The sequence below is a fragment of the Acanthochromis polyacanthus genome, chromosome 2 (genome assembly GCF_021347895.1).
Source record: "Acanthochromis polyacanthus isolate Apoly-LR-REF ecotype Palm Island chromosome 2, KAUST_Apoly_ChrSc, whole genome shotgun sequence".
NCBI lineage: Eukaryota > Metazoa > Chordata > Actinopteri > Pomacentridae > Acanthochromis > Acanthochromis polyacanthus.
The window spans coordinates 935,777-949,437 of NC_067114.1; the positions used below are offsets into that span (position 1 = coordinate 935,777).

The 13,661-nt window shown below is 41.0% G+C and overlaps 1 protein-coding gene across 1 annotated transcript in view; it reads right to left on the reverse strand.

The window, feature by feature from the left end:
• neo1a (neogenin 1a) overlaps positions 1-13,661 on the reverse strand; it is a 222,098-nt gene that overhangs the window by 89,139 nt on the left and 119,298 nt on the right. Inside the window, 1 exon segment of the mRNA XM_051937001.1 lies at positions 1,643-1,779. Coding sequence (XP_051792961.1) covers positions 1,643-1,779 — 137 coding nt within the window.

Here is a 13,661-nt window from a genome sequence, read left to right on the forward strand (position 1 = left end):
ACAGTAAAAAATATAGTAAAACTACAGTAAAATATAGAAAAAATACAGTAAAAATATAAAAAATGTAGTAAAAATATAGCACAAATAACATAAAAATACAGTAAAAATATAGCAAAAATACAGAAAAAATATATTAAAAATATATTTAAAATGCAGTAAAAATGTATTAAAACAAATTGCTGCATTTATTTTTCCTGTAAAGAGACCTTGGGTATCAAGAAAGGTGCTTACAAAAAAATGTATCATTATTAGTAAAAATATAGTAAAATATAGTAAAAATATACACTATTGTTCTAAAGTTTGGGCTCATCCAGTAAATCTCCCCCTTTTATCCATGTGCTAACATAACTGCATAAAGGTTTTCTGACCATCACTGAGCCTTTAACACCATTAGCTAACACAGTTCTAGACACAGCATTAGAACACAGAACAGAAATCCAGCTGACAGAAAAATACTGATTATTATGTGTGTTATTAACAATTGACCAACCTCTGAACCTCATAACCAGCTGATCAGTCTCTGAACTAATCCACTGACCATCAGAAAACTTGTTTTCTGAGCTGAAAAAGGGGATATTGAATCAAAATCACTTTATTCTACATTCTCTCATCATGTTCTGCAAAGACCTGTGCTCTTTAGCATGACTAAGAAGAACTTATTAAAGGTGATGTGGTTAAAAGCTGTGGGACTGAAGTGCAGGCAGTGTTTCCACAGAGCAGACAGCATAAAGCAGTGTAGGTAGAAAATGATCTATAACATGTGGAGGCAACATTTGGTGAAGCTGCATGCAATAATTCCATTTTTAATCAAAGAAATTCAGCTTTTAAATGATTTATTGTACTTTAAACATTTCTGTAGTTCTTTCCATGTTCACAATGTTTCCACAGCGAGTAAAAATGTGACAGGAGTGAAAAAACAGCAACAGACTCAATGTTTAATCTGTAAAAACAAGTGTATTTAAATGTATTCTGGCACATAATGAGGAATATAAAGTGAGCTGCAGTACTGTTTGTGTGTCTTTGGCTTCTAAACAGTCTCCTCTAGATCTGCGGTTCATCTTTATCTTTATATGCAGCTCAGATCCTTCTGGTTTTATGTAGAGAAGCAGACATAAACAAGCACAAACACTTCACACGCTGTCTAAAATGCAGAATATTCGCTGTACAGAACATCTCCGGTTTCACAGCGAGCAGCTTATCTCTGCACAGCTCGGCTTCCTCTGCATCGTTTGCATTCAGAAATACACCTCGTTTCATTTCCAGCTAAACTCTCAGCAGCTTCTGTTTCACGTCTGGGATACGAGTCCAGAGGGCTTTTAATAAGCTCATTCCCAAACATAATAAGATGAAATGAAAGTGTTTTCAGTGATGGAAGGCTAACCTGGAGAGACTGGCCTCCTTCAGTAACTAATGCAGCTGCTTCCAGCTAATTTCCAATCTGTGTGTTCATTTCACCTGGTTTGGAGTCTGCTCCAAACAATAAACCATTAATATGCTCAGATATTGGCCAGGATGAGGCGTTCACATCCTGTGGTCTGATTCAGAGGGTACGCTGGACTTCTGATGAGTGACTTTGGTGCTGGTAGGATTTATTCCTCTGGTTGTGGAGGAGAAATCAGGTGGTGTGTGTTAATGATTGTACCTTGTATTGTGAGCTGGGCCTGAGCTTCCATGCTGCTGTTAGAGTTTTCAGCCACGCAGGTGTAGATGCCACCGTCCTCCTCTGTGAGGTTGTAGATCTGCAGACTTCCTCCACCCAGCATTTCCACACGACCCTCGCTGAAGGACAGAAAAAGAGGAAAAGAAGAAAGAAAATGAGGTAATCTGACTGATTTTTTTAATAAACTGGAATTATTCAGGGCTTTTCTAAACGTAAAACTGTCCATATCACACGCAGGAACTAAAGACCCCAAAAAAAACGACATTAATTTGGATTAATGTCTAAACCAGAGTGTCCAACATGAGGCCCGTGGTCCAAAAGTGGTCCTCCAGAGGGTCTGATCAGGTCCTCAGAGTGGAAAAATTACAGAGAAGACATTAACTGCAGACTGTAAATTAGTAAAACTATAAATTAAAAAAAAAATAATAGAAGAATCTGTAAAACATCTTGCAGCCTCTTTCCAAAGCTCTGAGCTGAACCCTCCATGCCCCCCCCACTGACCTCAGTCTGACTCCACATCTCTGTCACCTCACACTGACTCGGCTGAATAAATAAAACATGCTAAAAGCAGTTCAACCGCCCAGAAAAACAAAGAAAAGAAGCAATTTGCAGCTTCTTCTTAGCGGTGATGATTTAAGGCGGCTGGTTTTTATGAGCACTGGAGTGAAGCAGGAATAAAACATGACCTGGTGTGATTCTTTACAGAGGACAGATGTCAGCATGTTTTATTTCGCAGCGCTGCAGCTGGAACGTGCTCGGCGACAACGCAGCCGTTGTTTCATCGCCTAAACAAATGTTTTCATTTTCTTTCATCAGCTGATAATTAAAAAGGGCTGACAGGCATCTACAGCGTCACACACAAACGTTCCTGGTAGCAGCCAAAAGAAAAACATTCATCAGAATAACACCAACAACCACCAAGCAGACTGAGAAATGTCCTCTCCTCACACAGGCTAATAAGCATGAACACTAATTAGAAATGTAGGTATGTATGTAGAACCAACCAGTGCTCCTGTTTATATATATTCAGTATTAACAGGAGCAGAATCCAAAGAAAAATATTCCTTATAATAACTCCAACAACCACCAAGCAGACTGAGAAATGTCCTCTCCTCACACAGGCTGTACATACTTCAGCTTCAAATTAAATATTTTGTCTTCAAATCATCACAAACGTGGATCTTTTCCTCCATTCAAACACACATTTACACGCTGTAACTCAAAGGTTTTCTTGTGCTCTTCAGAAGGTCTTTATTACTGTAAAATATTAACGGCTGATCCCGCAGTAGAACCACATGTGTTTGTAGCCTCTCTCTGAACCAGCGACCCTCCTCCATTTCTAACAGTCCATCTTTGATTTCCCCCAATAGTCCCACAGGGACGCCGTCTGTGGCTCGATTCAGCGAGCAGCAAAGCATGATGGGAGCAGGACTGAGGCCGAGCGGCAAGAAAACAGCAATCAATAGCTGAGAGAGAGAGAGAGCCGCATTCAGAAGGAGAGAAAAGAGGATCAGCGGGTCGGCTGAAGGAGATAGAAGTCCAGAGAAAACCAGAGACAGAAGATCAGCGCATAAAAGAGGAGCCACGCCGAGCTAAAGAGCAAAACAACCCCACGCTGGAGGTCGATCCAGCTCTGAACAAACTGCTGACCAGATAGATTTAACACTCCAGCCCCTGGTTTCTGTCCCTGACCGGTGCTGGTTTGGCAGCGCTGCGGTTTCAGACCATCTGTCCGGTGCTGGACGGAGCGTTGGATCGGCTCTGGACCTGCTGTCGCCGTGATGACATCACTGTTCCACTCACAGTGTAGGGGTGGAATACACGATTAGCTTTAGAAGCCTCAACAGATTCATTATTGCTGGACTCGTCTGATAAAAGGCTTGGACTGAAGATAATACAGTGGCTGCACTTTCAGAAAGCTCTCAGCCTCACCAGGAAACAAGGAAAGAACTCCCATTTTAGGAAAGAACTGTAGACTGTGAAGCCTGGTATCACCGCCAGCAAAAACCCACGATTGAAGCAAAGACGTTTTACAGATTCTTTAAGACCAGGAGAGTCAAAATCATCTTAGTCCAGGTTCCACATTCAGCCCAGTTTGACCTCCAGTAAAACCAGTAAAACCCACAGGAGAATAACCCAAAAATAACCTTCCTTTGATTTAGTGCAAAAATGTTCACATTTAAGGAATTATCTTTTTACTAAACATCATGAACAACCTGACATTAAGAAAAATCAGTTCAGTTTCATCCACATTCATCCTCAGTTTATCATTTCCACATTACAGCTTCCAGATCACAGAGTGTCTACAAAGAAACACAACATTTAGTCACCTGGAACCATGGAGGATTTACTTTATTATCAATATGGAAAAATCTGACAAAACACAACAAAAACAAGACAAAATATTACAAAAATGAGACACAAAACAACAAAAAACGGACAAACACAAACAAAACAAAGAGACAAAAAATTAAACAAAAAAGTTACAAAGCGCCAGAAAATGGACAAATGACAAAAAATTACATGAATGACACAAATGTGGCAAAAAAATGACAAAAGCGAGACACAAAATGATAAAAAAAATGGACAAACAACAAAAATAAAACAAAAAACACAAAACGATAAAAACTATACACAAAACAATGAATAAAGTGAAACACAAAATGGAAAAAAATGAGAAAATATTACAAAAATGAGACACAAAATGAGTAAAGAGTAAAGAACAATCTAGTATTTTACTTTCTGATCCAAACAACTTGTCATGGTCTAGAAATGATTTTAAATTTATAGTTTTACTAATTTACAATCTTCAGTTAATGTCTTCTCTGTAATTTTTACACTTTGAGGACCGGATTGGACCCTCTGGAGGACCACTTTTGGACCACGGGCCTCATGTTGGACAGCCCTGCCTTACAGAGACAGTAGTACTGCATAAAACCTACAGAAATCCCTGCATAGCTGTAGTTACCAACCATTCCTAACATCTAAGCAGATCTGGTTTTAAATCCAGGACAAGAAAGAAGCATTCAGATTTACAGTAAACACGAGTTAATCCCAGATCAATAAAACCTGCACCTGGAGTCGTTCTGACAGCAGAACGTTACATCAGAAAGAAAACACACACAGGTAAGAACCGGTTCAATCAGCAGAACGCTCCAGGTCCTCAGGGTGGGGAAAGATGGCAAACATGAAGAAACGCTGCCGTTTCCTTTTGGTTCTCAGACTGCAGAAAGCAGCAGAATGAGAGAAAATGCCAAACGTCTTGCTGTACATTGATTACTTCCCCTGAACGACAGAGAGCAGGGCGTTCTGCTGGGAGCCTCTGAAAGACTTTCCTGGTTCTCTGTGCCGAGCATTCCTGCAGAGTCTCACCAAGACAACCATTCACACTCCGGCCTTCAGTGCTGCAGCTCCGTAAAAGGCATCGACACATTCCTCTTTCATTTCAAAGAGAAACACACAAACACCGGCCATTTCTCATTCTGCTCAGAGCGAGTCGATCTGAGAATCCAGCAGCTAAACCAGGCTGTTCTAAAGACCAGGAGGAGCTGAACGAACTGCAGCCAGGAAGCCTGCTCCTCCTGTGGTCATCTAAAGGAAGACTAAGTGTCGGCTGTAAAAATATGAAGGATGAGTCGCGTGTCAGCTGAAGGTCCTCGATGGGAAAACGGCGGTAAGTGAGACTCTAATTATCTGGATTCACCTGCAAAGAGCCACAAAGAGGAGTTCAATGAGCCGCCTCCTCCATCAGCTGTCATTCCAGCAGTGAGGAACAAACAGACGAGCTACAACGATTAGCTTCACTGTCTCTGTAGGACAGGGAGGTCCAACATGAGGCCCACGGGCCAAAAGCGGTCCTCCAGAGGATCCAATCCGGCCCTCATGGATCACAATCAGCTGATGTAGTGTTCATTTGTTGTCATGGTTACAGTGCCGATATCTGGCGTGATACAGAAATCTGTAACAAATCTCCACATTTGTCCAAAATTATTAGAAATTTGTCCAGAACTTACTCAGAAAATCCTCTTTTCCTGTCCACAATCTGTCCAAAACGAGTTAAACATGTAGGACGGCTTAGAAGGGTTCCAAAAATGACCGAAAACAATAAAAATGTCCAAAATGACTCAAATCTGACCTCAGAAAATAAGTATGTTCCCTAAATGTTGTCAAAAATGACCTTAAACATGTTCAAAAAGACTAAAAATGACTCCAATTAGTCCAGAATATGCTCAAAAAATCCTCCTTAACTGTTCAAACTCTAAGATGAGTTAATGGTCTAGGATGGCTGAGAAGGGCTAAAAAAAATTACTAAAAATGGATCCAAAATGACTTGAAAATGTCTTCAAATTATTAAAATTTTCTTTAAAAAGTAGGAATTAGTCACAGTTCTAAACATTTGATAGGATCAGCGTCTGTCTGTCTGATAGCAACTTTACTAAAAAATGAATTTCATCCAAATCTGTTAGTCCGTTTTTGAATAATGTTACTAACAGAAGGATTCACAGAAAGACAAATTTACACCGATTGTCACATAACTGTGAGTAAAAAGAAGCAGCAGTGCTACAAATCCCACATCTGGAAGCTGCTTCTGTGCTGAACCTGTCAGAAAAACGTGTAGATTCTGACCGTTCTCTCTAAAAACCTCTCAAAGAACAACCACACATCGTCCCTGGGCTCTATGTGGGACCGCCCTGGTAAAGGTGTTCAGAACGCTCTGTCGGCGTGTCGAGGCCTCCGTTCAGCTGCTGAAGGCTTCAGAGGAGGTGGAGGACATGAGGTTTGTGTGAGCGGTGACTCAGCCTTCTGCAACAGACCGCTGGAAGGTCAGCACACCTGAGGAGAGGCTGTGGATGAGGAGGATCTGTGGCTCTGTGAGTGTTGATGCTATCAGCGGTGTGACAGCGCTGGGCTCAGGTCAGGAGCAGGAATCACTGGTGTCACAACAACAAAGGCCGATTCATTATTAATGGATGGAGGAGAAGCTTCAACTTCTCTTAGTTCCACCGCTTTTTGCTTTCAGAATAAATTGCCTCTTCACCGCCTCCCTCTCTGCACGGCGACACACCTTAAAAACAACGATCCACAGGTGCTGTGGTTCAAAGAGAACACAAACTGGTTTCACCAGAACATAATCAGAACAGCTGAACGAATAGGAGACATGTTGGAGGTGTGAAGGAACCAGAGGAGCTTCATTTTACAGACCAGGAAGGCAGACAGTAGGTTGGAAATACTTCTCTTTCTTCCAAAGCTCTTTGCTTCTTTACTCAAACCTGCTCTGATATGAGGCTTGAAAAAGCAAACGTAAGAGACAAAGAAGAGGAAAGAGAAGAAAAAATGCATAAGTAATGAAATATAAATTACTGCCAGTGATTAATGAAACCAAAGTGGAGCTCCTCAGATGACTCAACCACCCAAACATTCTTTTATTTTCCTCTGGCTCATAATGGAAACCTGCAGAGCCCTCCAGACAGAAAACAAGCCTTGCATACCTGACTTTATTTGCTCTGTTTCCTCAGGATCCACGAGAATAACCGGATCGTTTGATTAGAGCATATTACAGCGCAGTCTGCAGCCCATAACTCCAGTAATGTACTTTAAGATGGTTCTGCTGGGCCCTCTGGGAGCCTGAAGCCACAGAAACCCCGTCTGCCCTCATGCTTTGTCACGTCTACAGCATTACAGCAGTGAACCGGGTCATAAAGCCCGTAAACAGGACGTATACGGACATAACGTCTGCTGAAGAGGCTCACTGAAGTTTGCATGGGACTTATTTTATGCTGTAAGAGACAATATGCAGACTGTCAGCGTCTAAAACCACAAATACTCACTTTGATTTAAAGTCATGCTTCTGCAAAGATCTGGAGCTAAATTACAGCAGATTTATGTTTGACTGATTTAATCCTCCTGTTGTCTTCATTTACAGGCACCAAAATATTTCCTTGTCTGAAAAAGATCCAAAAATTCAGCAGAAAAATCCCCCAAATTTCTGAAAATTTGCAAAACCTTCAGGAAGAAAATTCCAATAATTCCTTAAAAGCTTCCCTTAAATGTTTTATTTTAAAAAAATCCCCCAAATTTGGCAAGAAAATTCTTGTAAGTAGTTTTAAAAGATGAGTAAAAATCTTCAAAAAAAATCCTAAAGTCATCTATAGTGATTACATACATATCACTAAAACTTCTGATATTTTCTTTAAGAACATTCACATAAAATCAACCAAAATCCAGCGAATTTCGCTGGATTTTGGTTGATTTTTATGTGAATGTTCTTAAAGAAATATTTTTAACATTTCTTTTTTACCAACAAAAAACGTTCAAAAATTTCCCCAAAGTTCAGAAGTTTCACTGTGAAAATCTACATTTTTTCTACATTTTCAAACCTTAAAACGGGTTAAACATCAGGGTTAAACTTCTCAATGAGTGCTACTTAATCCATCAATCAGCAGCAGGTAAGTCTCTCTCTGTTGGACCTCTGTGGTGATGTTCTCAAACTGGTGCAGCAGTTTTTTTTATGTTTACCAGCAATGACTGGTTTGCCAGAACTGGAAGCGTTCAGCGTTTGTGAAGCTCCAGATAAAAAAGCTACATCAGCATTCAGAGAGGGTTCTCCTGTTTGTTCTTCCTGCTCTTCTTCTCACAGCAGAACCGGCTGAAACAGACAGACGCCCACCTTCAGTCTGGTTCTGTTCAAGTTCACTGCAGTTAAAAGAGATTTTTTCTTGTTCAAAGGAAGTCAGTGAGTTTCTCTCTGTAATGTAAAGCTGTAAGGTCTCCACCTGACCACACGAAGCGCCCTGAGAGGACTTCTATTGTGAAATGGGACCAAATAACTGAAACAGAATTAAAGTGAGCCTCACTAATAGCGTGTAGGAAGGTGCAATGAAAATCCATAATCCATTAACATTAGCAGGTTGGATCTCTTTTCTAGCCTCTGCAGCTGAAAGGTCCAGACTCTGCCCATATTTTCACTGCTCTGGTCATTTTCTGTGCTGTTTGAAAACAACACATAAAGAGCATAAACCCATAAAGTTTAAACATGACCAGAGAATCTCAAAAATCAATGACGGTGTGGGTGTTAACGACCGCACTTAGAGGGGCGAGAAGAACCAAGCAGGGTCACAGTTTAGAGTGTGGCTTCATGACTTCACTCCAAACAACAGACAATTACGGATGATTGCCTCTGAAGGACCGTTAGCTTAGATGGAGATTTAAATGGCGGGGCATTTGCTCGGTAACGCTGCCGTTTTCAAGAGCAGCAGAATCCATTCTTCTGCGTGTCCATCTTCACACCGTTATTAAAGCGCTGGTGGTTTCTGAATTCCACATCATCACAAGACGCCTCGCTGCAAAACATCTGTCGTCTGCTGACAGTCTCACAACAACAACACACAGCAGTACCGTTACACGCACACATGACATCCAACCGAGCAGCCACAACACTAAAATCAGTCTGAGGGGAAACAGGACGTTGATTCTTTTAATACGATGCTCTACAGTGAAAGCTGCAGTCCTTCCATCCACACAGAGATCACTTTAACACAAACCACCATCCTAAACACAGGACTGAGATCTACACAATGTCATGCAGCTGGTTTCAAATGAAGGGCACCAAATGGAAGCTGAGGATTTTGTCAGCATATTTCAGTAGACGCCCAAGACATGAGGATCAGAACCTCCAAGTCTGAGGCCATGGATCTGTGATGGAAACCAGTGGATTCTGAGGATCTTGTTCACCAGTGATGGGAAAATGGAGCTAGAGATGGACAGGAGGATTGGTGAAGCATCAGCAGTAATGAAGGCGTCATACCGAAACGTCGTGGTGAAGAGAGGGAGCTGAGCTACAAGGAGAAGATCTCAGTTTACCATCCATCTACGTTCCAACCCTCACCTATGGTCATGAGCTCTGGGTAGTGACCCAAAGAATGAGATCATGGATACAAGCGTCTGAAATGAGCTTCCTCTGTAGGGTGTCTGGGCTCAACCTTAGAGATAGGAGGAGAAGATCAGACATCTGGAGGGAGCTCAGAGTAGAGCTGCTGATCCTTCACCTCTGAAGGAACCAGTGGAGATGGTTTGGACATCTGCTTCTGATCCTCCAGGAAGAGCTGGAAAGTGTTACTGGCAGGAGGAACATCTGGAATGACCTGCTTCATCTGCTGCCTCTACGACCCGACCTCGGATAAGAGGAAGATGGATGGATGAATGGATGAATGGATGGATGGATGGATGGATGGATGGATGGATGGAGGGATGGATGGATGGATGATAGATGGATGGATGGAGGGATGGATGGATGGATGGATGGATGGATGGATGGATGTCTTAAGACAGATCCTCAGATCAGGATCGGGGTAAATCTTTGGAATTTTTAACTGATCAGTATCAACATACGCCTGATTCTTTACCTACAACTGCTGTCATGAAAATCAAAGTCTGATGTTCTCCTGAGAGTTATGAATGCTTTCCCAGCTTCTCCTGGCTTAATATAGCGCTTATTCACAGCCTAACATCAGCAAGTCTCATCAACAGTCTCCATCAGGGTCCTTTACGGGCTAAACCACCAGCATGCTCTCTGCAGTAAACAGTCAGAGGTGCTACAGCTGATCTGCTATTATTATTATTATCATCCAGGAAAATGGTGTCGGATATGCACAGACAGAAAATAATAAATGATCAGATCAAGAGTAAAAACATCCAAATATCTGAACAACACAACATCTGATCCTTTTTAAAACAGCATCAGTGGGTAAAGGTAGATACACTCAAACACCTGGTACGTTAATTTAACATTTTGTTGTCATGATCTCAGTAAGTAATAATAATAGAAAACTGATCAGTCACTAATCACAGCTTCAGCAGCATCTAACTAGAATAAGGTTCCAGATGAATGAGAAGAACCACCTCTGATGTTCTCATTGATTTTATTATACTGTGAATGAAGCAGAACCTTTAAGAGAAGTGATTTCTGCTAAAGGAGGTAAAACTAGTTTTGTTTTTTCAGTTTACATTTTCCACAGCAGAATATTCCATATATTTATATTTATACGTCCAGATTATTCTGCTGCAAAGGAAAATATAAGAACACATTAAAAACAAACTGTGGGTTTAACAACAACAACACATTTATTTATTTATGGTAATATATACCATTTACAAATGAGTTTTTGGAGAGAATCGTTTTAAATATATTTCAGCTCCACTAAATGTTCATCTATCATTTATTTATCACTTCACTGTCCATAGATGTTTATTTATACAGAGACATATTTTACATTTCTGAATGTTTATCAGACTTAGTGGAACACTGGCTCTGTTCTCCCTGTAATTAGAAACACGTTTACAAAGACATAGAAAGACCCTCCTGAAGTATAAAAGAAACCACTCTTTATCTGTAGGAACTGCATCAGAGAGGATCAAATGTTTTCTGGCCAAAATATGTCCAAAAAGCCAATATTTCCATGGGATGTGCTTATTTATTCACACATTCTTAACTTTTTCACAGCCTCTCCTGCTGCTGTCTGAGCGTACATTAGAGGGAGATCTGTTATAAAGAGAAAAACAGAAGAAGATCTTTTTAACTGCTTTCTAAAAGGTGAACCAGGTTGAACTTGGATCTGAACATTACAAACGTTTGTGGCCTCTTACTGCTGCTCTACCATTTATCGTTCTCTTTGTGTCACTCCGGTCTTCGATAAAGTGGACAGCAGTGTGGCGCTGCGTTTCCACGTTTATGCTCGTATTTATTTCCTTCTGTCACCTAGAAACAGCCGAGTGAACGAGGGCAGACGTGAGTCTTTATGCTTGACATGTGTAAGCCTTGGTGGCTCTGCTGTCCAACGCAAACACATTCCCCAGGAAACGCAATATACACAATCATATTTAAATGAATGTTCGGAAACGAGGAGGAGAGGAGGGAGACGAGGAGGAGGCTGTGGAAGAGGACTGATTTACATGCTCCGTCTATTCCCTGTTGCTGGCCGACATGCATAATTCATCCGTTTTATTGACTGCTGGGGGATTCCATTAGGTGATAGAGTGATGCTCCCCAGAACAAAAGACGGCTGTCCTTTTCATGAGTGTCATCAGGACACCCGGGGACGATAGCGAGGACACGCAGGGCGCTGGCTCACAATGCTTTTTTAAACGTGTTGACTGAACAGCTTGAAGTGCTCTATATTCTGTCACTGGGATTAATCAGAATAAATGGCGAGATCGGTGTCCTTGGCGGCAGACGAGCTCTGAGCCTGAATGAATGTGAGGCGAAGGATCAGGACGCCGGTGAATACACAAACAGGACGGTACAGTAGGATCAGTCAGAGTGGAACACACACTGCAATACCAATGTTTCAGTCAAGATGCAGAGCGGAGACACACGAGAGGCACGATTACCCCACAGAGAACTTAATACTACTGTATGAAAAGGTCTGAGAGGATAAAAGTATACCGGGCAGTAACACAAAAGTCAGAATTACTGTCGATGTTTTACCAATACAGTGTTTTGTTTCTGTTTTTTTCAGCATTTCATTTTTATGTATAAACAAGAAAGTACAAAAAATGAATCTTTAATATCCCTGTGTAGTGTTTTTTTCAGTGAAATGCAACAACATCCACCTGATATCACCAAAAAATGAGGAGCAACAGGCATGAAAATGAGCTGTTCTAGCTTTGATCGGTATAAACTGTGTGAATAAAGTACACGGATATGAAAGATTATTGGCTAGAATTGGTCACAATGTTAGAAACTTTGGTACAAATACCTCAAATTTGATCATTTCCAACAATCTACACCAAATTGAACAACAAAATAAGAAATGAATCATATAAATGCACTTCAACATGAAGTGTTGTTTGATCCAAACCTTCTGCACGTCTATAATTAACACCCTCATCAGCAGGACCCAGTTTATTATAAACTAAACAAGCTAACATTAGCCTTTATGACGCTGTGCTGGAGCATTTCTACAACCAAACACTGATAGTGAATGTTGTTATACGACATGCTGTCAACATTAAGAAACAACTAAAAATCCCTCAGCTGGTTTTCACTGTGGATGAATCTGTCGTTTATTTTCTCTGTTAATCAATTATTTGTTTGTTGTATAAAATGTCAGAAAATGTTGGAAAAAGTCTCAAAAGGCCGAGACGATAAATGTGTGGTTTCATCAACAACCCAAAGACCTTCAGTCTGCGGTCATAGAGGAGGACAGAAACCAGGAAATATTCACATTTAAGAGGCTGGAATCAGAGAGGTTGAGGTTTTATTATTCTAATTAATGAAACCAACGAATCAGTTATCAGTTCCTGTTTCATATAACAGTTGATTAACGGTTGCAGCTCTAATCCAGATGTTTGTCTGATCACTTTGTTCCACGTGTTCTGCAGCAGCGTTTCCATTCTGGATGTTCATTGTCTATACCGTCTCCCTGATCATTGGATGAAAAAACGGAATACATTCGTAGACAACTCGGTGTGATTTTAATCCGTAAATCGGTGTTGCTGCAGCTGGACTGGCCTCTAATATTCTACAGGTGGTTGTTGTTGTCTAGCATCTCCAGGACCTACAGCCTCCACAGTATGTTCAGCACTGTTGGTTTCAGCATGGTCTCATAATTTCAGCATTGATTTTGTACCAAACTATCAATTCTCGTGACATCTTTGGTCGTCTAAATATTCCCAGTGGGACACAATGACCACCAGAGAAAACCATTGGATAGACTCATTCAAGAGCATCTGAGTGGACTGGAAGAGGCAGATACAGAACAGAGAGACATCAACTGATAAGACAACCAGCTGCTCTAAAGCTCCATTTCAGGTCTTTGCTCTGTCTCCATCTGTCAACGCTGACATCAAAGACTCGCAGCAGCAGCAGCTAAGTCCTGCATGGAAATATGGACGAGAGATACGAACCAAACGTCTTTCCTCTGACAGGTTATGAATTACACACTAATAAGACTCTGCAAAAGAACTTAAGACAGAAATCCTTCAGATGGCACAATGTGAGAAG